Source organism: Peromyscus californicus, unplaced genomic scaffold (assembly GCF_007827085.1).
Source record: "Peromyscus californicus insignis strain IS unplaced genomic scaffold, ASM782708v3 Scaffold_13__1_contigs__length_99412109, whole genome shotgun sequence".
NCBI lineage: Eukaryota > Metazoa > Chordata > Mammalia > Rodentia > Cricetidae > Peromyscus > Peromyscus californicus.
The window spans coordinates 91210242-91234201 of record NW_026294424.1 but is presented as its reverse complement, the minus strand read 5'-3'; the positions used below and the strand labels follow the sequence as shown (position 1 = coordinate 91234201).

General features: G+C 42.3%; 1 protein-coding gene and 1 long non-coding RNA gene across 2 annotated transcripts in view; one reads left to right on the top strand and one right to left on the bottom strand.

The window, feature by feature from the left end:
* Positions 1-3797, bottom strand: part of LOC128108661 (uncharacterized) — a 10318-nt gene extending 6521 nt beyond the window's left edge. The window contains exon 1 of the long non-coding RNA XR_008217572.1: positions 2160-3797. This is a non-coding gene — a long non-coding RNA (uncharacterized LOC128108661). The remainder of the gene's footprint in view (positions 1-2159) is intronic.
* Positions 2052-23960, top strand: Abraxas1 (abraxas 1, BRCA1 A complex subunit). The gene is made up of 9 exons (XM_052735516.1): positions 2052-2190; positions 5691-5781; positions 6377-6413; positions 12826-12892; positions 15503-15696; positions 17843-17962; positions 18310-18394; positions 22150-22261; positions 22561-23960. The coding sequence occupies exons 1-9, from the start codon at positions 2104-2106 to the stop codon at positions 22983-22985; spliced, it is 1218 nt and encodes a 405-aa protein (XP_052591476.1). The 5' UTR covers positions 2052-2103; the 3' UTR covers positions 22986-23960.

Here is a 23960-nt window from a genome sequence, read left to right as displayed (position 1 = left end):
AAAAAAAAAAAAAAAGAGTTCTATAAAACAAAAAAAAAATGCCTCTAGCCTGTGAGCCCCACTTGCCCTAGGATAGATAACTTCCTGGAATGCTGGGGGCTATTGTTCATGTAAGAAAACAAGTCATGTGTTTACACATCTGTAAACAAGCTTGGTTGCTCCAACTGCACAGGATGTGCTTGTGTCAAATGTAGGCAGGAGGCAACAGGTAGGAAGTACATCAGGATGTATGCTTGTCCCTGATTGGACAAAGGCAGGAAGTATGTAGCCTAGTGGGTTTTACCTTTGTATAACATTTGTATTGTCACAACATGGTGATGTATTTTTCAGACAGTAATCTAGTCCAGTGAGGATGTCCAGGGTGAATTATTACGAACATTGCTGTGGTGACTTTAATAAGATGCCTTCATAGTCTGGGATATTGAATACTTGGTCTTCCATTGGTGGCACTGTTTGGGTGGGTTTAGGAGGTGTGGTCTTGCTGGAGGAAGTATGTCACTGAGGGCAGGCTTTGAGAGTTAAATGATTTGTACCATTTCTAGTTTGCTCTGTCTGCTTCTTGCATGAGGTTCAAGATGTTCTCAGCTTGCTAGTCCGGTCACCATGCCTGCCATGCTCCCCACTCTAATGGTGATGAACTCCTGACCCTCTGGAACTGTAAGCCCAAATAAACCCTGCCTTCTGTAAGGTGCCTTGGTCATGGTATTTTATCATAGCAGTAGAAAAGTAACTAATGCAGTTGCTCAGAGAAATGTTACCAGACCCAAGTTCATCTGTTCCATACTTAAAAGCCAATATCCAGGGAATGAGAGCTGGAAGGAAGCCAGGTTTATTTAAGAGTTAGTACTCTGAGAAGATGAGGTTAACTACCTTCCCCCCCACAATTCCATGTTAGGGAACACCAGTGAATGAAAACACTTTCACAAGGAGGGAAAGGAAGTGCAGAGGTCAATGGGCAGAAAAACTAGGTGCCGAGTGGGACTTTTGTTGGCCAGTACTCTTGTACTCTTGTCTTTATTCCCTCTGCCATCACCTTGACCTCCTGCTCATGTAATTCTTTAGATAAACATACTACTTTTCGGAAAATTAAATGTCACGTACAATTATAGATATGATACATATGATATGTCCCACAAAAATTTATATCCATTATATACATATGTGATGTAGATGCAACTCTCTCTTAAGCTCATGTCCATGCTTCAGCGTGTCTTACACTTTCCTTGAGCATCTCTGTTAACCCCTGTGCTGAAAATTCATGTATGAGATGTCTTTTAATAACCCCTTCCTCCACTTCATACTGCTACCCTGAAATCCTCTAAGGGGAAAGAGAACTTCACAAGCGATTGGTGGCAAGGGGGTGTAGCTCTGCCTTCTTCCTTGTTGACACTGCCCAGCCAATCCTGGCTGTTGCACAACAAGACCCAGACATGCAATACTAATTCATTTCAGTAGTCTGCTATTTCGCCAACTTTCAGTTACTTGAAAACCATCGCTTTTCGTACTTGTGCATGTGCACACGTGTGAAATATGTGTCAATCCCACATCTTCCCATTCACTTTACTTATATCAAATGACACAGCACAGTATGATTAGGCCGATCATTAAACTCTCATAATGTTCAAACGTAGTCTTTAAACTAGACTTAGATCTTGAGTTTTTTAATTGCAATCAAAGAAACCAAAGAACCAAACACACACACAAAGAAGAATGCAACACGGCTGGAATATCCTAGAAAAGACAACGCCCCCCCCCCCCCCAACTGGTTATTGGTCTTCTAAGCTTCAATCGGTGAAGGGCAGTTAGAAAACCAAAATGGGACATATCTGCGGTATTAAAATATTGCCAAGCAACAACCATTAGTAACCCTAAACTACCCATACATAGGATTTTGCCTGTATGCCGCAGCAGGTAGCTCAGCCAAGTTGACCAAAGAATCACCCTCCCTGGGCTAGAGGGCGCTCTTTTGCGCTCCCTCCAAACCACGCCCTCCCCGTACGCAGGCGCAAGCCCCGCCCCCTCCGGCCCCGCCCCGCCTCCGCCCCCCGCCCTCCCGTCATGCGCCGCGGTGGTGGCAGTGGCGGTCCCGACTGAGGCGGCGGTATGGAGGGCGAGAGCACGTTGGGGGTGCTGTCTGGCTTCGTGCTCGGCGCGCTCACCTTCCAGCATCTCAACACCGACTCCGACACGGTGAGCCGGCCGGCCGGCCGGGCGCGCGGCTGTGGTCCCGCCGTCCCTGCCCGCAGCTCCCGCTGGCCGTGCGGGGGTCGCGGACCGGGGCGCCCTCCCCGGTTCCTGTCCGGGCCCTTTTTATCTGGTCAAGTTTGGGCGTGAAGGAAAGTTCCGGGCGGCCTCCCGCTCGGCGGGGGACGTTCGGGCCGCCTCCCGCTCTCACTACCCGGTCCTTTGCCAGGGACCCGCGCCGGTCCCTGCCGGCAGCGCGCGTGCGCGGCCACAATCAGGAGGACGGGCCCGGGCGAGGGAGACGCGGCTGGCAGCCGCTGCAGGGACTTAGTTGGCCAACCGGAGTTCTGGGGCTTACGGTGGCTGCTCAAACCTGGCCTGAGATGGTGAGGCCCAGCTACTTTCTCTGCTACAAATGCAAATTTCCGTTACAAATGCAAATTAGTCCTGGGTCAGATGTTATAAGTGCATCTTTAAACTTTTGCCTACTTTCGAAGCCACTGAGTGAAAGTGGAAAAAGAAAAATTGTAAGTCTGCTTTTAAAATTTAGGAGATTAAAAACTCACTGTGAACCGGGAAGCAGAGGCAGGCGGATCTCTGAATTCGAGGCCAGCCTGGTCTGTAGAGCAAGCTCCAGGACAGCTAGGGCTACCCTGTCTCAAAAACAAAACAAAAAACTCACTGTAAAACTTTGAGGTCGGGAAGTAACATCTTGTAATAAATTTTTAGTAACGTAATGAAAGAAACTAGTACTATCTAAAATGAGCTTTGGGGACTGCGCTGAAATAGTTCAGAGAGTATCGTACTGAACAGTGTCGAGTAACGCACGTGAAGTGTTGTGCCCTTAATTTTAAAGCATGAGATCTTCGTTGCCTAAAGTTGCTTTTCAACACAGTCCTAATGATAAGGAATGTACAATAAAGGTTGTAGTTAGTATGTCTAATGTACACTACATCAAATTACATTATAGATTAACACCTAGCAAAGAACAAGTAGATGACATCTTAAAATGTGTGTCGAGCTCACTTGGGCAGCACATAATACTGAGATTAGCATGGCCCTACAGGAGGATGGCATACAAATTTAAGCACTTAATATTTAAAAAAAAATACACGTGTATTTGTGGCACTAATTTTGGAAGATGTTTAGTGTGAACATAGATTGTTCTTAAATCTGTAGTTTGTAAGATTAGCCCTTGTAAACTACATCTTGGTGATAGACCCTAGTTTCTCAGCTACTTTAACTATAGTTTTGTTGTTTAAAGGTGTGTGTGTGTGTTGCCTGCTTGAACATCTGTGGATTACACTAGGGCAGTGCCCGTGAAGGCCAGAAGAGGGCATCAGATCCCCTGGTATTGAATGGTAGAGATGTGGGCACTGGGAACTGAACCCTGTTCCTTGGCAAGAGTAGTCAGTGCTCTTAACCACTGAACCTTCTCTCCAGCTCCTTAACTAAAAATTTTAAGAGTTGTTTTCTGAATAATAGTACTTAGAATTGACTGATATTTTTCCTAGTTTTTGACTTTGGGAGTATCAAAATCGAGAATACTTGCAATTATGGATTTTTACCCACTTGGCTCTTTTAAAAGACGTTGGGAACATTCCTTTTTTATTTACTTTTAATGAAATGAGGGCAAGGCATTATTAACTATTTATTTAATTTGCTTTGTTTTTTTGTTTTTGCTTTTTTTTTTTGAGAGAGGGTTTCTCTGTATCTTTGTATAGTCCTGGCTGTCCTTGAACTTGCTCTGTAGACCAGGCTGACCTCAAACTCACAGAGATCTACCTGCTTCTGCCTCTCAAGTGCTGGAATTAAAGGCGTGCACCACCACCGCCCAGCCATTATTAACTAATTTTAATGAATAGAAAAGTTCACTGTCGGGGCTGGAGTGATGGCTCAGTGGTTAAGAGCACCAACTGCTCTACCAGAGGACCCGGGTTCAATTCCCAGCACCCACATGGCAGCTAACAACTGTCTATAACTCTAAGATCTGACACCCTCACACAGACATACGTGCATACACCAATGCACGTAAAATAAAGATAAATAAATTGTTTAAAAAAAAAAAGTTCACTGTCAAGCACACTTGATCTTTAAGTGCACCTAAAGGAATAACTGAATTTACTGGAATGAAAAAACCTGTATGCCTGTATTTTAAAAGTAACCCCTTGGGAAGCAGATGCTGAAATTGAATTCCACATCTTTACTATTTCATAATTTTTTACACATTTTTAAGTCTGAAAACATTGATCACCGTGTCATCCCATAGCTTAGAAATCACTGACTCCCCCTGTGAGCACCTCACAGACCTCTGTCCCTTAAGTCTTAAATTCCTGTGCTAGACCTGAGTGTTTACTTACTGTCCATACATTAGATGAGGAGATAACTAAGACAAATTCCAGCTACAGTGGGAGCTTGGGCTTCTTGGGGTTTGGTTTTAGATAGGCTGTCAAACTGGCTACCAGCATAACCAAGGGTATGGCCTTCCGTCCCTACCTCCCAGGAGTTGAGGTTATAGGTGTGCCACTAGCTTATTTTAGTCCCCAGTTGTGTCCCTAGAGGTGTGTCTGTCTAGATTGTGTGTGTGCCCAGTGTCTGTCTCTGCCAGTGAATCAGCATGTTGCTCAGCTCCTTCTCCAGCACCAAGTCTGCCTGTGTGCTGCGATCGTCTCTACAGTGGTAATGGACTAGCCCTAAAAGTGTAAGCAAACCTGCTATTAGATGTTTCTTTGAGTTGTGCTGGACATGGTGTCTCTTCACAGCAGTAGACTAAGACAGCCAGCTGGCTGGAGTACAGGAAAGGGCCCGGGGCAAAAACTAAACAGGTGTCCAGAGGGTTTGTCGATACCTGCCTGAGAACTGGTTCTGAGTGGTAACTCAGAGTTAAACTTTTTATTTTATGTGCATGTCTGCATCATGTGCATGCAGTGCCTGCAGAATTCAGACAAAGCCATCCCCTGAATGTGGGTGCTGGGAGTTGAACCAGGGTCCTGTTAACACTGAGCTATCTCCCCAGCCCCCAGGTCAACTTTTAACCCTAGTGTTAAAAGTCAAACTTAATCCTAATGTTTATTTGGGTTGCCACATTAACTCTAAAGATCAATAAAGTCTTCTCTCGGCACTTTGGGAAAGAAAAAAAAAAGAAACCACTGACTCCCAGAAACACATGTAAAGTTCAGGCTCTGGCTGCTCATTTGGGATATTTTGTCATGGGCTTTCCCTTCACAACTGCCCACAGGAGCCTTGAGCTCCAAGACAGACTGCTCTGCTAGGCCCTTCAGAGGTTCTAAGCTTGTCTGCTTTTGACTGACGTGCTTCTAGTGCTGCCTGCCCAGAATGATTATCCGGCCCTTGAAAGTCAGGCTGTCTTCTCCACACAGCCTCTCCGAGTTGTCCACATTTGTATATGTTGTTGGGAACTACTGAGAAAATATGATGAGGAGGCAGAACAGTACCTATCCAGTGTGTTTCATAGACTGCCTCTTGTTTGTTTATTTTTCTCATAGGAAGGTTTTCTTCTCGGGGAAATGAAAGGTGAAGCTAAGAACAGCATTACTGATTCACAAATGGATAATGTTAAAGTCGTTTATACAATTGGTAAGTCACCTAGCTCTGTGTGGTTTTTGGTAGTTTATGTGCTGGCTGTAATCAGCATAATTGTGACTACTTTTTTTGTAACATTTTAATTGCTGTGGGTGATACATGTGTCATGCATAACTGCTAGAATAGGTTCTCTCCTTTCATCATGTGGGTTCCAGGGATTGAACTGAGTCGGTCAAGCTTGTCAGCTGGTTCCTTTCCCTGCTGAGCCATCTTGCTGTGTGTGTGTGTTTAAACTATTAAAATATATGAGTGGGTATACTGGTGCACACTTGTAATCCCTGCACCTAGAAGGTGGAGGCAAGAGGATCAGAAGTTGGGTCCTATGTGTTTGTCTTTGTCTAGTGAATAGAACATGTAGTTCCAAGTGGGACTCCAGGTAGGGTTTTTAGCCCTGTGTCACTGGGGAGTCACGTGATTCCTCTTTGCTCATTCACCTTTGAAATAGTAAGAGTGGTTTGTCTTAGGGGTGTGTCTGAAGAGTAAATGAAGAACTGTGCACATAGTGAAGCCAGGAGCATGAGGTAAACGCCTCAGTGTGGTGGGCAAACGATTACTATACCCATAATAACCTGAAATCCTTTTTTTCTAGACATTCAGAAATATATTCCATGCTACCGGCTTTTTAGGTGAGTAACAGTATTAGTAAGAACAAGTAAATTACCCATTATGAAAATAATTCTTTTTAAGTTAAGTAATTGAAAACACATACAGAGTGTCTTAGTACCAGTTGTACATGGAAGGAGGTTTGTCGTTTGTTTGAAGGTACACTGGTGCATGTCAACCCCGTCTGTGATTTTTCATTTGCCTTCCCTTTAGTTGGTTTCTGCTTCCTCTGAAAAGCCGGTTTACTTTGAGGGTTGCATCTTCTCACCCAGTCCTCTCATTTCTTATTGTATTCGCATGTGTCAGTTACAGTCGTTTTTTCCATCTTTGGATTCCGATTTATTAATCGCTTCTCTCTTTTTGTTACCAATTATATTCTTTAACCTGTTTGCTGTTGCATTTCTCTAGTGAAAGTTTACCCCTCGGTTTGACAGATGGTAGCAGAACTGCTGCTGTTAGTATCCTGCATTTTCCTACTGTCTTAGTGAGTTAGCATTCATAGAAAAATACAAACAAAACATTTTCCCCAAGCAAACAAATGTAACGATAGTATAGTGTCATTTTAAAGTCTCGTTTATGATTTATATCAGCCGCACAGGAAGCTAATCACTATCTTACACTCACACTTCACACACTCTTTGTGGACATCTTTAAGACTGTGTGCGTTACAGGGGCATGCCCAATAAAGAAGGCTCTGAGGTGGGGAGAGGGTGTGACCCAGCAGCCCGGCATGCTCTTACCCGAGCACCAGGAAAAGTGAGTCTTCTGTAGTCCTTTACGTACAGTGAACATACAAACCATTTGTTAAATGATGACTTCTTCATGGGACCTCATAAAAATGACTTCTTGAGGGGCCTCTGGACCAGCGAAGGATTAAGAGACAATGAAAGGTGAATCAGTCATTCTGGATGACTCCATTAAGAATTAGACCAATTTAGCCGGGCGGTGGTGGCGCACGCCTTTAATCCCAGCACTCGGGAGGCAGAGGCAGGCGGATCTCTGTGAGTTCGAGGCCAGCCTGGTCTCCAAAGCGAGTTCCAGGAAAGGCGCAAAGCTACACAGAGAAACCCTGTCTCGAAAAAACAAAAAAAAAAACAAAAAAAAAAAAAAAAAAAGAATTAGACCAATTTAGTAGGGTCTGAGCTGCAGAGACCACCATCTACTAATGTCTGGGCCTTGTCAGCACTTAAGTTGAAGGTAAAGAGGACATGAGTAGAGCTGTCTGGAAATATCTCTCCTTCACAAAGTTTATATACCCTTCATCTTCAATTAAAACCAGAATAGGCCACAGTTCATGATTTAGTGGGAAACACAGACCTGCTTAATGCAATGGTTCTCAACCTGTCGGTCGCAACCCCTTTGGGGGTTGAATGACCCTTTTACAAGGGTCATCTAAGACCATCAGAAAACACAGGTATTTACATTGCAATTCATAATAGTAGTAAGATTACAGTTAAGAAGTAGCAACAGAAATCATTTTATGGTTGAGGTCACCATGACATGAGGAACTGTGTTAAAGGGTCGCAGCATTAGGAAGGTTGAGAAGCACTGACTTAATGGTAGGACAGAACAGGAAGAAATGGCATTTCTTTTTAATGGTTGTGTGTGTGGTGTTGGGGATGCTGCTGAGCAAGTTTCTGCTAAGCCCCAGCCTCTAGGCTTTCTAACAACCTGTCATGTCGGGGCTTCCCGCTTATAGATCACATAGGTGAGTCTATTTAAAACAGTCTTCTGATGACATCTCTTGAAGTCCAAGTTAGATAAGCATTAATACCCAGCTTTATAATTCACAAGGGTTGTCAAAATATAACCCTGTGAGTGGTTTTTATACAGCCCTTCATCTCAGAATGTCATTATATTTTAAAGGTTGTGGGCAAAGTAAGAGAAAGAGCACACATAGGAAGCGGACATGCGTGGAAAGGCTTGAAATGTTTTGACTGGCAGACAAACTGTACCAGCTCTGGACTAACTATAGTGCTGCTTAGACATTTCAGCTGAATACACTGATTGGCTCTTTCAGAAGTCTAGAAAGTCTTTGAAAATAGGTCAGTGAACCCTAAAACTTAATAACTTAGAAATTAGGCACTTAAGTGTGCATTCTTTACTGTCTATCCTTCTGGGGAGTTGGGAGACAACACAGGCTCTCTATATGTAGCCCAGGCTGGCCTGAAATCCAGATTCTCCTGTCTCAGCCTTTCAAGTGTTAGATTATAGGCACGTGTCACCACACCTGGCTTATTATGTTTTCATATAAAACTCTTTCTAGAATCTTGACATAAAATCAGCATTCTTACGCCTCTGTACTATTAGCCTATGCTTATGTACCCTAAGGTACTCTGTTCTCACACATCTGTACTATTAGCCTATGCTTATGTACCCTGAGGTACTCTGTTCTCACCCGTCTGTACTATTAGCCTGTGCTTATGTACCCTGAGGTACTCTGTTCTCACACATCTGTACTATTAGCCTGTGCTTATGTACCCTGAGGTACTCTGTTCTCACACATCTGTACTATTAGCCTGTGCTTATATACCCTGAGGTACTCTGTTCTCACACATCTGTACTATTAGCCTATGCTGACACGGTCTGGGGGAGGCCAGCTCCCGAGAACTGCTCCAGGGTTATGAATAGAAGACTTCAGAGTAGTGAGGACTTTTTATCTGAAGGTATTTAGAAATAAGTTTCTATCTATCTGACAGGTAAATAAGGAAACGCACATGCTTTCTGATGGTAACTTTCTCTTTTACTTCATCTTAAAAAATCCTCGCCGGGTGGTCGTGGTGCACGCCTGTAATCCCAGCACTCGGGAGGCAGAGGCAGGTGGATCTCTGTGAGTTCAAGGCCAGCCTGGGCTACAGAGTGAGTTCCAGGAAAGGCACAAAGCCACACAGAGAAACCCTGTCTCGAAAAACCAAAAAAAAAAAAAAGTCCCCTGAAAACCTCTCTTGCTCTCTCTCTTGCCTAGCTACCCATATTCTTTCCTCAGTTCCCCATGCACACCCCCCACACTCTAACACACACTGACAGCAACTCTTTGCAAAGCTCCTCTACATAGCAGCAGCTCTTTTCACACAGTCCCCCTCACATCTCTTTACATACAGCTATAAATTTCTCTACTCGGTTACATTCCTTCACACACTGTGGCATCATTCATTCACTCTTTACTCATTCCCTCTCATTCATTCACTCTCTCACCTGACTCTCACATTTCTTCTTCTCTACCCAGCTTTGGACAGTTCTATGTTACATTTTCTTTCTGCCCATTCAGCCGCATCCCTCACTCAGCATGCACACCTACACACACTCATACGCTCAATACTCTGGACTGTTACATGTTACATTGTCAGGGTCTGACCCATGCTCATAACACATGATAAGTCACACAGTTTCTCTCAGGCTGGGAAGGTCGCGCTGACCAGCCAGTGAGTAAAGCGTGGCCATGCGTGTGGCTCTAAGTTGATGAGAGGTCTCAGACAAAAAGTAAACAGTTGGCTGAACCTTGAGCCTGTAACACAAACTGAGGCTGGGACTATGTGCAAAAAGTCAATTACTGGAAGCTGGAGAGATGGTTCAGCGGTTAAGGGCACTGGCTGTTCTTCCAGAGGACCTGAGTTCAATTTCCAGCAACCACATGGTGGCTCACAACCATCCATAATGAGATCTGGCACCCTCTTCTGGTCTGCAGGCAGACATGCAGGCAGAACACTGTATACGTAATAAATAATCTAAAAAACGTCAATTACTATAGAGGGTTATGTGTACCAAAGTTGCTTCAAGCCTGACCTTGATTTAGTAATACTGGGATCTTGTCTTTGTATATTTTGTACAGGGGCAACTTAGACTGTTTTTGAATTAGTTCTGAAGTCTAAAATTAGCCGACTTTGTGACTGAGAATGCTGTTATTTTGCTATGTCAGTTATGAAATATTCTAGTATTATCAGAATTGTACAACTTAAGCAGAAACCATCTTCCTGACCATCCATAGCTATATGCACAAAGATGTAAAGTGCACTACCACTGGGCTGTGGAAAGAACCCTACAGCTGTACTTTCAGGGAGGTATAGTGGGGGCACAGGAGAAAGTTACAGACAGGAAACAACCGGTTTCCACAGCCAGTGACCCCACGACTTTGCTAGGTGGGGCTCCCCATGAGGTGGGTCTGGTGGGTCGACCTGTTAATACTAGTTGTCACCTGTTATATACTCCCTCAGCCTCTGGTAAAGCCATTGCTACCAGCAGCTCTCAGCACTATACTTCCATACCCTGAGGTACTCAGTGTTCTCACACATCTGTACTAATAGCCTGTGCTTATGTACCCTGAGGTACTCAGTGTTCTCACACATCTGTACTAATAGCCTGTGCTTATGTACCCTGAGGTACTCAGTGTTGTTACGCGTCTGTACTATTAGCCTGTGTTTATGTACCCTGAGGTACTCGCTGTTCTCACCCGTCTATACTATTAGCCTATGCTTATATACCCTGAGGTACTCTGTTCTCACCCGTCTGTACTATTAGCCTGTGCTTATGTACCCTGAGGTACTCTGTTCTCACCCGTCTGTACTATTAGCCTGTGCTTATGTACCCTGAGGTACTCTGTTCTCACACATCTGTACTATTAGCCTATGCTTATGTACCCTGAGGTACTCGCTGTTCTCACCCGTCTATACTATTAGCCTATGCTTATATACCCTGAGGTACTCAGTGTTCTCGCACATCTGCACTATTAGCCTATGCTTATGTACCCTGAGGTACTCAGTGTTCTCACCCGTCTGTACTATTAGGCTATGCTTATGTACCCTGAGGTACTCTGTTCTCACCCGTCTGTACTATTAGCCTGTGCTTATATACCCTGAGGTACTCTGTTCTCACCCGTCTGTACTATTAGCCTATGCTTATATACCCTGAGGTACTTAGTGCCTTAGGACCAGGTTGAGTCGCTTAGAAGTGAACCATGCTAGAGAAATACAGCAATAAAAATCTTTTTCTTCCTTTTTCTCTCCTCTGTCCTTCTCTTCTCCTTCTCTGTCCCCTTCTTCTCTGAGGGTTGAACCCAGGAACTGGGCATAGGTTTCTGGACTTGTTATGATTTCAGTCTTTATCCAAGTCACTAATGTCATAGCAGATGTCCTTCAATGAACCCAGCTACCCCTCAGCCCATTAAAACTTTTTTAATGGAGGCTACTTGTTGTGTTTTCCCTGTGGTCCTGGAGATTGAACCGAGGGCTTTACTCATACTGGGTTAACCTGTAATCTCAGTTGTTTCTTTATCTATTTGAGACATCGTCTTACTAAGTTGCTGGCCTTAAACTCACTCTTGTAGCTTAGGCAGAACTGGAGATTCTCTTCCTTTAACCTGTTGCCTTAATCCTGGTCGGATTTATAGGCTTGTACCACCAAGCTCAGTTTAAAAATGTTGCCAAATAGAGTATAGTTGGTCAGTTTTATGTAATAAATATTTCCAGTATATACTTGAGGATTTCCATTAAAAAACAAAAAAACTATAGAATCCTATAGGATTTTGTTTATCATTTCAGCATTGTAAAAAGGAATGTCGTCCATCTTAATGCTAAAAGGAAGGACTAGGACTGAGGGTGGCTTCATTGTTAAGCTACCTGCTACACAAGAGTGAAGACCTGGGTTTGGATCCCCAGAACCGTGTCAAAGCTCCATGCATCTAGAACCCTAGTGTCAGGGAGGAGGGCAGAGAGAGGTGACAGGAAGATCCCTAGGGTGCATTGGCCACTGACTAGCCAAATCTATGAGCTCCAGGTCCAGAGTGAGCAAGGAAAACAGCATCACCCTTTGACTTTTGTGTGCGTGTGCACCTGATTGCCTATGTGCACACACATAAACTGCACATAACTACATAAACTACAGGGAAGGAACTATGACTGGGAGTCTCTCACAGGAAGAGAAAGCAAAGCTAGAAGTAAATGTGTGCGTTGTCCAGACTTCTTCTTCTTCTATAGCTGGGAAGTCCAACGACAAAGCATTCATCCTCTCCTCCCCAGTCTCCCCAGATGCCCTAAACACACAGCTTTTGGGATTAACAATGAATAAGTTAACCCTCTGTTACTGCTCTTCATTACTATCTATTCCAACAGGGGTTATCAATTATTAAGAAGTGAACTGGCAATATGAACTTTCTGGTACTTGCATTTAATGAATAGTTTATTGTTCTGTTTTAGTTTGAAAGTATGATAAAGTCATACCTAGTCTTTTATGTTGTTGTTTTTGCTTATGGACCTAATGTTTCTGCCATTTAAGTGTTAATTTTTTATTTTTCTCTACTGTTTATTTTAGGAGTTCATATGATAGGCAAGTAGATATGCATTTTGGTTGTATAGTAATGGGTTAGGAGTAACATTTAAAATGCTAATAAAATTATTCAAATTTCTAGCTTACTTGAAATCTCTTTAATTTTGATTTTTATAGCTTTTATAATTCTTCAGGTGAAGTAAACGAACACGCACTGAAGAAAATTCTTTCAAATGTCAAAAAGGTATTATCCTTTCTTTGTTAGTACTGTTTGCACTATTTTGCGATCCTAAAAACAGAGTACTTTTACAGAAGCCTTAAGTGGTATTAGTGGTATTCATTAGAGCATATAAGACTTATTCTTCCCAGAAATTCAGCAATGTTTCTCTAAAAGCAAAACTAGTCATTGAAAGTGTCTGTCTTGGGGCTATAGAGAGTGCTCAGTGGTTAAGAGCACTGGCTGTTCTTCAGAGGACTTGGGTTCAGTTCCCAGCACCCACATGGCAGCTCACAGCCAGATGTAGATCCAGTCCTAAGAGATACGATCCCTTCTTCTGTCCTGTGTGAACACCTGCATGCACATGGTACACAGACATACAAGCTGGCAAAACACTTCCTGCATATAAAATAAAATGGGAAAAGACAGTATCCATCTTACTATTTCCTTGACTACTATGATTTCCATAGACTTCTCTGTGGTTTATTGCTTAACCACAGTCTTTGCCAGTCTGATTTATTCTAGAACATAACTCATTTCTGTTATTTTCACAGAGCTGCAATCTTTGTTTTGTTTTGTTTTCTGGTCTCAAACTGCTGTAGTAAGTGGCTGGGACTTCAGGTGTGTGTCACAGAGCCTGGCTTTGCAGTTACTATTTTATATAAATGCAGAGACAGCTTCCTATACAGCAGTTACATTTAAATCCTCCATGTACTTGGTCTTCAGATAAAGTTATTCAACAGTCAAAATGCCTCCCCCCCCCATAAAAGGTATGCATTTTTGTCTTCAAAATTTTATAAAAGTAGATTTCAGGAATAGTTTTGGTCACTGGGGATGGTGGCACACATCTCTGATTTTAGAATGAAAGTAGATTTAATAATAGAAGTGTCTTTTAGATACTGAGTGTATACATGTTATCCTAAGTATGTGGGGAGCCAAGGTGGGAGGATTTCAAGTTTGAGGCCCACCTAGGCAGCCTCGTGAATCCTGACACAGGCTGTGGCTGTAGCTCTGGTGATTGTCTGCCTCAGATAAGGTTCTGGGTTCAATTCCCTAGCACTAAAGCATGAGGCACGACAGTCGGAGGTCAGTCTGTGGAAACTGTATGGTGGAGAGAGAGAACAGTAGGCTGTCCTGAGCTCTCCATGGGTAGAAGACTTATGTACATACACACATGCACACACACACACATACATAAAGTGTAAAATTGTTTTAAAGGAAATGGTTGAACTTAAAAAAATTATATTGGGGGCCAGCAAGATATTGAGGTGGGAAAATGCACCGGCTGTTAACCTGGATGCGCTGAGTTTTGTTTTTGAGACATGGCCTCACTCTGTAGCCCACTATGTCTTTGAACTTGTTATCCTCCTCAGCCTTCCAGATGCAGAGATTAGAGGTATAAGAGCCATTTCTAATTTCTTCACTTTGATGTGCAAATAAATATATAGTGTTTTTTTTTATTATAAGTCAGTAATGAGAATTATTTTCCAGTCTAAAACAGTTCTTACTATTAATCATGAATCTTTTGCATGTTACAGATTACAAAAACCTTTCATAGGATCTTAAAATTTTTTAAAACAGCTTAACATTTACGAATCAAGCATGTACATAGGACATAAATGTGTTTCCAGGCAGTGATTCCTGGTATGTAAAACAATGGCGTTGGTGTTCTAACAGAAGATGGTAATTGCAAGATAGCAAATGTTTTGCTTTGTTGTTAAATTAGAGTAGGAACTGGGGGGATAGCTCAGTTGGTAAAGTACTTATCTAAAGACCTGGGTTCCACATTTTAAAAAATGTGGAGCACATTAAAAAAACAAGAAGAAGAAGAAAAAACAAACAAAACCAGGTATGGTGGCACATACCAGTACTAGAGAAGGGAGCAGGAGGATCAGAATTTCAGGGTCGTCCTTGGCTATATATGGAGCTTGGGGCCAGCCTGAGGCACACAAGACCCAGTTTACAAAACAAAAAAAACCAAAACAACAACAACAACAACAAAAACCCAGTAAGTCAAGAAGGTTTTTTGGGGGATGGGTTGTCTTGGTGTCTTGGGACTTTTTTGTTTGTTTTTGTTGTTTTGGTTTTCAAGACAGGGTTTCTCTGTGTAGCCCTGGCCATCCTAGAACTCGTTTTTTAGACCAGGCTGGCCTCGAACTCAGAAAGATCTGCCTTCCCCTGCTTCTCGAGTACTGGGATTAAAAGTGTGCCCCACCACCGCTTAACAAGAAGGTTGTTCTGTTTTATTTTTCTGCATTAAAATTGTAGGGATTTTGCTAAGTGGAAAGTAACTATGTCAGTTTGTTTACTTTATAAAAGTAAAGTATATAAGTAGGTATATTCTTGACTTATTATAACGCAAACTTTACCAACAGTTGGAAAACCATTTTAAGTTCTGCAGGTTTTGCCAGGCTTAGTGGTGATGGCTTTAAACCCATCCTAGGAAGGCCTGGTCTACAGAGCAAGTTCTGGGACAGCTAGGGCTACACCACAGTCCTGCTGCCTCCGTCTCGAGTGCTGGAGCCATTGGGTATACTGCAATTACTGCCTCAAGACCATCAGTTTTATTGCTAAGCTGTAAGAAGACATGTAATAATTGTAAGCAACATACATTTAATTTTTCCCATATCTCTTCAGACTGTGGTGGGTTGGTACAAATTCCGTCGTCACTCGGATCAGATAATGACGTTTAGAGAGCAGTTGCTGCACAGAAACTTACAGACGCATCTTTCAAGCCCAGAGCTTGTTTTTCTGCTGTTAACACCAAGTATTGCAACAGAAAGCTGTTCCACTCACTGCCTGGAGCACGCCTTATATAAACCTCAGACGGGGTAAGCATTGCTTAGTTCTGGCTGGTTTAAACTAGTAGAAAAACACTAGCGGTTTTATAGTGCTTTGTGGCTCTAAGTGTTTTCATACAGTGTTGCCAAAGGTGTCCCAATAGCGACAAAGTAAGTCTGTTAGTAATAGATGAGAAAACAAAGGCTAGGCAAGGAGGTGGAAGCCTGGGTGCAGCATGACTTGGACTCTTGTGTCCTGGGACGGGAAGTGTTACTGTCGTACTTATTTAAGTGTGGACTGGAACAAATTCTTCAGAGACAGCACTTATTGATGGTCTGCTGCAGTGAGTTCAGGCAGTCACCTTGGGTATTATAAATTTCTTTCTCTGTGAACATAAGAATTAAGTTAAAAGAGTACTACCAATTAAAATTACTTTTATTGCTTATGGAAGATAAATCTCAACATAATACCTTAAAATTGAATATCACTTATCTTAGACCCTTAGGATTAGACAGAACCAGACACTTCGTTCAGAATTTAGAGTTTTTGCATATACCCACTGAGATACCTTGGTAGTGGGGCAGACTCAAATATAAACAAAAAGTTCATTTATACCCTATAAATATAACCAAGTAAATTTTTTAAACAATATTGCAAATGGTTTTTGATTGTTTGCTTGTTTTTGTTTTGTTTTTTTTTAGACAGTGTGTAGCCTGGGCTGGTCATGAACTTGAGGTCTTGCTGCTCAAGTCTCCCTAGTGCTAGGATTATAGATAATAGGTTGTCATACAAGACTTGGAACATGTGTTTGTACTGATCTGTCACATGAAAGTCAGACAGGAAATCGTCCATTTGTTTTCACTATGTTTCCTTGAGACAGCATCACTGTGTAAACTGAGCTGGATAAGAAGTTGACAGATGAGCCTGTCTGACTTTGAACTCACAATCTTCCTGCCTTAGCACTTCAAGAAATTTTCTGTATGACAGTGTTTACAAGTTTTCACATTTTAAGCTATCTGTGGTGGTGCACACTTTTAATCCCAGTAAGTGGAAACAGGGTTGAGAGTCTGAGGTCAGTTTAGGTTACATAATAAGATCCTATCTCAAATTTCAAACTTTTGGACTAGGGATGCTTAACCTGTTCTGCCTTTTTGGTGGGTTGAGGACACAGAATGCAGGAGTTACACCGGGCAGACGAGCGGCCCCTCCGCTGAACTTCATCTCCAACATTTCTTTTCCTTCCTTTAACGGTCTCAGGCAGGCATGGTGGTGCATCCCCATAATCCTGTGCTTGAGTGGGAGCAGGACTGTGAGTTCAAGGTTATGCTCAGCTACATAGAGCTAGAAAGTAGGTCGGACTACCTGAAACCATGAGTCAAAAATAAAATATAAAGACCGTGAAATGGCCCAGCTGGTAAAAATGTTTGTCCCACAAGCCTGAAGCCCTGGGTTCTATCCCCAGAACCTTCACTAGAAGAAAAGAACCAACTTCTGACTCACGGACATTATAAACATACACACAGTAATAATAAATGAGCAGCAACAAAAAACTCAGGTGTCACCTATATTGCCTATCATGGCCCTTCAACTCGGGAGTCTGCTCAGTCTTCTTGGGTAGCTTCTCCTTAGCTTACATGTACATGACCAGGTGAAGCAGCCATGAAACCGTTTTCATACAACTTTTTATGCTATGTACATCTTCACTGTCTTGTTTTGTGTTTTGAGACAGGGTTTCTCTGCAGCCCTGTTGTCCTGGAACTCTCTGTAGACCACTTCAGCCTCAAAGTATGCCTGCCTCTTGCTCCTGAGTGACACCTTTTAAAAGCTAGTTGCTTCAGGAGCTAGAGAGGGCTCGGCATTTAACACTGGCTGCTCTTCAGAGGACTCAGGTTCAATTCCTAGCACCCACATGACAGCTCCCAACCATCTGTAAACTCTAGTGTCAGGGAGACGTATACTTTTCTGGCCTCCAAGGGCACTAGTGGTACATGGATATACATGCAGACAAAACACCCATACACATAAAATAATGAAGCAAAAAACTAGTTGCTTTAACTTAGCTTATCCAGGAAAATTCTATCATGCTAAATAATAATGGGGAGTTGTTTTTATTTTAATACTGTTAGGAAAGCAGCATGCTCTGATGATAGATGTTGTCCTTTTATTTTAAATTCAGTTTTAAACTTTTTTCATCAGGCTTTTTCATAGAGTACCTTTGGTGGTTGCCAATCTGGGAATGTCTGATCAACTGGGTTATAAAACAGAATCTGCTTCCTGTACGTCCACTGGCTTTAGCAGAGCAGTGAGAACACACAGGTAAGAGTCTTATTCAGGGGCTGGAGAGATGGCTCAGAGGTTAAGAGCACTGCTTGTCCTTCCAGAGCTTCTGAGTTCAATTCCCAGCAACCACATGGTGGCTCACAGCCATTTGTGATGAGATCTGGTGCCCTCTTCTGGTCTGAGGGTGTACATGCAGACAGACACTGTGTACATAATAAATAAATAAATCTTTAAAAACAAAGAGTCTTATTCAGACAGTGAAGACTAAACGAATCCTGGTGGAACTGGAGTATTGTCACCGTTGTTCCATACTTCCTTTTAGACTTGTCTGCTTAAAGTTCTATGCATTTACCCAAGGACAATCATCTTTTTTTTTTTAATAGTTCTCAGTTTTTTAATGAAGATGGATCGTTAAAGGAGGTGCATAAGATAAATGAAATGTACGCTGCTATACAAGAAGAATTGAAGGTAACTTAGGGACCACTTCAGAGTTCACCTCAGTAGATTGCTATGAATTGTTTCAGAGAAAAATTAACATTTTTTGAGTATATGTTGTATTCCTTTGACTTTCATAATAGAGACTACCACCTCTGGGGGATAGCTATACAAGTTTAATTTTGCTCAGTATATCATGACTATAACTACTTCTTTTCTTTTTTTGAAAAATGATTTCACTATGGAGCCCTGGCTGTCCTGGAACTTGCTATATAGTCGACCAAGCTGTCCTTGAACTTAAAATGGCTCTCCTGGGATTAAAGGCATGTGCCACCAGGCCCAGCCCTCAGTCTTTGAAGACGAAGAGGGAAGCAGATATTTAGAAGCACAGCCACACTCCAGCATTCTAGTCTGGAGTCCTAGGATGGATCCCAAATGCAGGAGAGTCATTGGGTCAGTGTAAATAAATTGGAGGGATTGAGGACTACAGCAGAATCTGACTCCAGGGAGGTGGAGAGAACAGCTGGTCAAGAGGAGTTTCGGGTGTACTGTTCGATAAAAGCTTACCTGAGCATAACCTTGACTCGGAATCTGCTCTCACCTCAGCATGAGCATTACAGGGATTGCACCACTGTGCCTGACTGAGAGAGAATCTTTCTTAAAAGGAGAAATTGTTAAATCCTTAATTGGACAAAGTGACTCAAAGTTGTCCATAGGCATAATAATGTCCTCACCTGCTCAGTCATGGCTAGGAGCAGTCCTTGGGGGATACTGCTTAAAAGAAAGCACTGGGGCTCAGTGGTAGAACACTTGCCTGGAACTCAAAAAGCTCCGAGTTTGATCCCCAGCACTACACGATGGTGTACGTCTGTAACTTGAGCACTGGGGAGGTAAAGGCAGGAAGATGAGAAGTTCAAGGTCATCCTTGGCTGCATACTAAATCTAAGGCCAGTCTGGGACACATGAGGCTTTGTCTAATAAATTGTGAAACCATGAGTCTAAAACTGGAAACATTGGTCACTTGTTTTCCTCAGTTGGATATCTAAAGCCTGTTTCCATGGCAGCCACACTTGTCAGTAGAGCATAGAAATAAAAAAAAAAAAAAGGTTAACACTTGTATACTACAGACATTATATATTATTTTTTAAAGACTTATTTTGATGTGATTCATTTTTTGCCTTGATGTCTTGTGTGTGTCTACTGCCCTCGAAGGCCAGAAGAGAGCATTTGTTCCCCTGGATTTAGAGTTACAACAGTTGTGAGCTGCCATGTGAGTGCTAGAAAACTAAATCAGATCCCCTTAACTGCTGAGCCATCTCTCTAACCCTCACATACTAATTTTTGTAATGAATAAATAACACAGAAACTTTGAAAATAACACTGAGAATGTCACCATTTTATTTAAGTAAATTTTTTATTGAAAGTAAATATTTCCCTCATATAATATGTCTTGATTATAGTTTCCCCTCACTCTACTCTTCCCAGAACCTCTCCACCTCCCCTTCCATCCAAATCTACTCCTTTTGGTCTCATTAGAAAACAAACAAGTAAGCCTTGGTGTCACATACCTTCAGTTCCAGCATTTAGGAGGCAGATGCAGGCAGATCTTAGAGTTCAAGGCCAACCTTGAAGTTCTAGGTCAACTGGGACTACACAAAAAAACCATCTGGGGTGGGGGAAGAAAAGAAAGGAAGGAAAGAAAGAAAAAACAGGCTTCTAAAGGATTATAATAAAATATAATACAACAAAAACAACACATCAGAGTTGGAGGAAACAGAAGGAAAAGGCCTAACAGAAGGTCCAGGAAACGCAACCCACTCCTTCTCACATTCAGAGATCTACAAAACCACTAAACTGGAAGCCATAACAGACATACAGAGGACCTGGCAGACCCGGGCAGGCCCTCTGCATGCTACCTGAGTCTGAGTTCATGGAGCTTTGATCCTGCTGATTCAGAGGGCCTGTGTTCTTGGCATCCTCCATTCCTTCTGTCTGACATTCTCTCCCTGCCTCTTTCATAGAGCTCCCTGAGCTCTGGGGAGGGGTTGATAGACATACCATTTAGGACTAAATGTTCCAAGACTGTAGGTCTCTGTTATTTGTTCCCTTCTGCTGTGGGAAGAAACCAAGTAGCTTTGTTTGTTTGTAGACAGGGTCTCACTATGTAGCCATGGCTAGCCTGAATTAAGTGGAACAGGCAGGACTAGAAGTCACTGAGATCCACCTGCCTCTGCCTCCCAAGTGCTGGGAGGCCGCTGAGAATGTCGCCATTTTCAAGTGATTATTATTTTTATTTTGCCATTTCTCAAGTTTTCCCCCAACACATAAATACCGACATACTTGACAGTGATGACAACAGGAATTTGTATCGTGATTTCAATGGATGTGTCATTAAACATTTTCACTTTGCCACAAAATCTTTTATTTTTAATGCACTATGTTCTTAAATTTTAAATTGACAGGTAAAACTCTCAGGTAAAGCCACGTGTAATGCACACCTGCCACTCTAGCAGTGTGGAGGTGGAGGCAAGAGGATCAGGAGTTCAGTGCCATCCTCAGCAACACAGTAAGTTTGAGGCTAGCCTGGGCTACATGAGACCCTGTATAAAAAGGGGAAAACCTTTTGTAAAGTGTGTGTGTGTGTGTGTGTGTGTGTGTGTGTGTGATAGAAGGGTTATATCTAGAAAAATCACAAATGCCTTGTGTCAGCATCTTTGTGGTTAGAACACTCAGCACTCACGCTCTCTTCTCCAAGTAGATCATTTTTAGCTTTTCTCTCTCAGTGCCATACTTCTTTACTCATTTATCCTTCAGTGAACATTGGTAATGGTTCGATTATTTGAGTATTCTGGGCAAATACCATAAAAAGTATCCACTACAATTGGCCATATTAAATTCTGACCTTTATTTTGAAATTAATGATGATTGATTTAACAGTAAGAAACATCATTATCCTATATAAGCTTTTGTTAGGTATATTTCCAAAATGAAATTACTCATTCTTTTAAAATTGAGACACATAGCATCAGTTTGCTTTTCAAATACAGCCTCTCTTACAGAAATTGTAGTCTTCTGTGATTTTCTTAAAACAAAAACATAGTCGCTTTTTACTTACTTTAGTGTGGATTGGGGGGGGGGGGCCGCATATAATGATACAGGCTCAGAGGTAAGAGCACTGGTGCTCTTCCAGAGGTCCTGAATTCAATTCCCAGCAACCACATGGTGGCTCACAACCATTTGTAATGAGATCTGGGCCCTCTTCTGGCCTGCAGGGATACATGCAGACAGAACACTCTATACATAATAAATAAATAAATCTTTAAAAAAAAAAAAAAAAGACACAGGCTCTTATGCAGCCCTGGCTAACCTTGAACTCCCTATAGATAAGGATAACCGTTAATTGCTAATCCTATTTCCACATCCCAAATGCCAGAATCACAGTTCTGTTGGGGGTGGGGCACATGTTGGGACTTGAACCTGGGCTACACACATTCTAGGTAAGTGCTGTACACTGAGCTCTAACCTTAGCCCAATACATTTTTTTTTTTTAATTTCAAAATGAATTTTACCTTAGGTCTGTTATCAATGAAATAGCTGGCCCACAAATAAATGGGAAGCTAACACATCTAAGAAGCACGTCGTTATCTACAGAACAACATCAAATGCGTGTTACTAAGGTGGTTTACACAAAAGGTTAATGGTATTTTATGGTCTGAGAATCTTATTTTGTAAGTCCTCATTAGCACAAACCTGGAATGTTTTATCTGTGCCCTTGTTTTATTGTGCAGAGTATATGCCAAAAAGTTGAACAAAGTGAACGAGAAGTGGAGAAACTAATGCTGGATGTAAACCGACTAAAAGAAGTTAGAAAAGAACAGCAAGCGCAGATTAAAGCAGCGGGTAAGCAGCGAACGGACTGCAGATGCTGCCTTCACATCTGCACAAGCCAGCGTCCTGACCCACAACCCATGCGCTGGGCACAAGTAGTGATCACACTGCTACCTAGTGGGCGTGCTGTGTCGGATGAAAAAGCAGACTGATTTTTCATAGAATAGCTTTGCACATAAACAGGAATTTAGCGTTATGTCATTCTTATTCTGAATAATCCATCTTTTGGAATCGTTTTTACTTTATTGACACAGCTAATTATAAAAGATTGTGAAACAAGCACATGTTAAGCTCTTTCTTGTTCTCTCTAGGAGAGAAGAATGTCCAAAACAACCCCCAGGAGAACATTCTTCTTTGTCAAGCTTTACGAACCTTTTTCCCAGAGTCTGAAGTTCTTCATTCTTGTGTTATTTCTTTGAAAAATAGACATATTTCTCAAAGTGGATGTAACACGAACCACCATCTTGATGTGGCAAAGCTGACCTTAATGGTGGAGTATGTTCACAGCCCGGACACTAGTCCAGCCCCTGCAGCCCAGCTGACTAAGCGTAAAGCTCTAGACACGCAGGACCCATGGCCTGTGAAGAAACCGCGACTGCTGGAGACAGAAAGCAGACCTGGGACAGACTCTCGAAGCAGTCACCCAAACAGAACGTCCTCAGGCAGCCTGGATCTGGACACAGAGATGGGGAGCACGGAGGAGGATGGGGACTATCCTCGCTCTCCCACGTTTTGATTCTTGTTAGATGATAGTTTTGACTTGATGAGGTTCAGACCACTTTTTTCTTCTATTTTTACTGTCTGCCTACTGGAGTAACACATAAAGTCCATGTTTTACTGTATTCGACTGTCCATAATGTGTAAATAAGGTATTTTTACTGCTCAACCGTTTATAATATGTAGGTAAGTTAATGTTTTATAAAGTATCTTAGAAATTCCTGTTTGTATCTAGTACTTTGTAAATGTGCACAGGTTCAGCTCAGGTGCAGCCTCCTCCTCACTTCCTAGCCTCCTCTCTCTGTGCCCTCTGCTGCAGTGGTCCTCCCTCCCTTTTATGTCTGTGTTCTGTTGTCTTCCTTGCCCCTGTAGATTCTTTCTCTCCCATCTCATGACCCCTGTCTAGTGTCTTTAGCCTCTGTCCATCCACATTGAAGTACGTTTTAGAAATGGAGAATGTTTGCCTTATTTATATTTGTGGTACAGGAATGGACCACTGAGTACAGTCCAAATGGTTTTTGGCTTGGTTTTTGTTGTTTGTTTTGAGACAAGGTTTCTCTGTGTAGTTCTGGCTGTCCCCAAACTCACAAGTATCTGCTGCCTCTGCCTCCAAGTGCTGGGATTAAAGATCCATGCCACCACACCCAGCTAAGATGCTTTTATCTCAAAGCCACAATCTTTTGCTTCCCCCAAGTTATCAAGGGAAAGACTTAAATAGATGCATTCTTTTAACTAGAACACTCTTCACATTGGGAAAGAGAAACTAGCCTTGTTTCACAACAAAAAAAAAGCACAAAAGTTTATGAAATTGGGCCTGGGAGTTGGCTCAGCTGGCACAGGCATCTGCAGACAAGACTGGCAACCTGAGTGGATTCCTGGGACTCCCGCCATGGAAGGAAAGAACCGTCTTCCACAAGTGCCTCTGATACTCACTGTGCCATAGACATAAACCCCCATAAATGAATGTAATAAATCTAAAGTTTGTAAAGTCTCA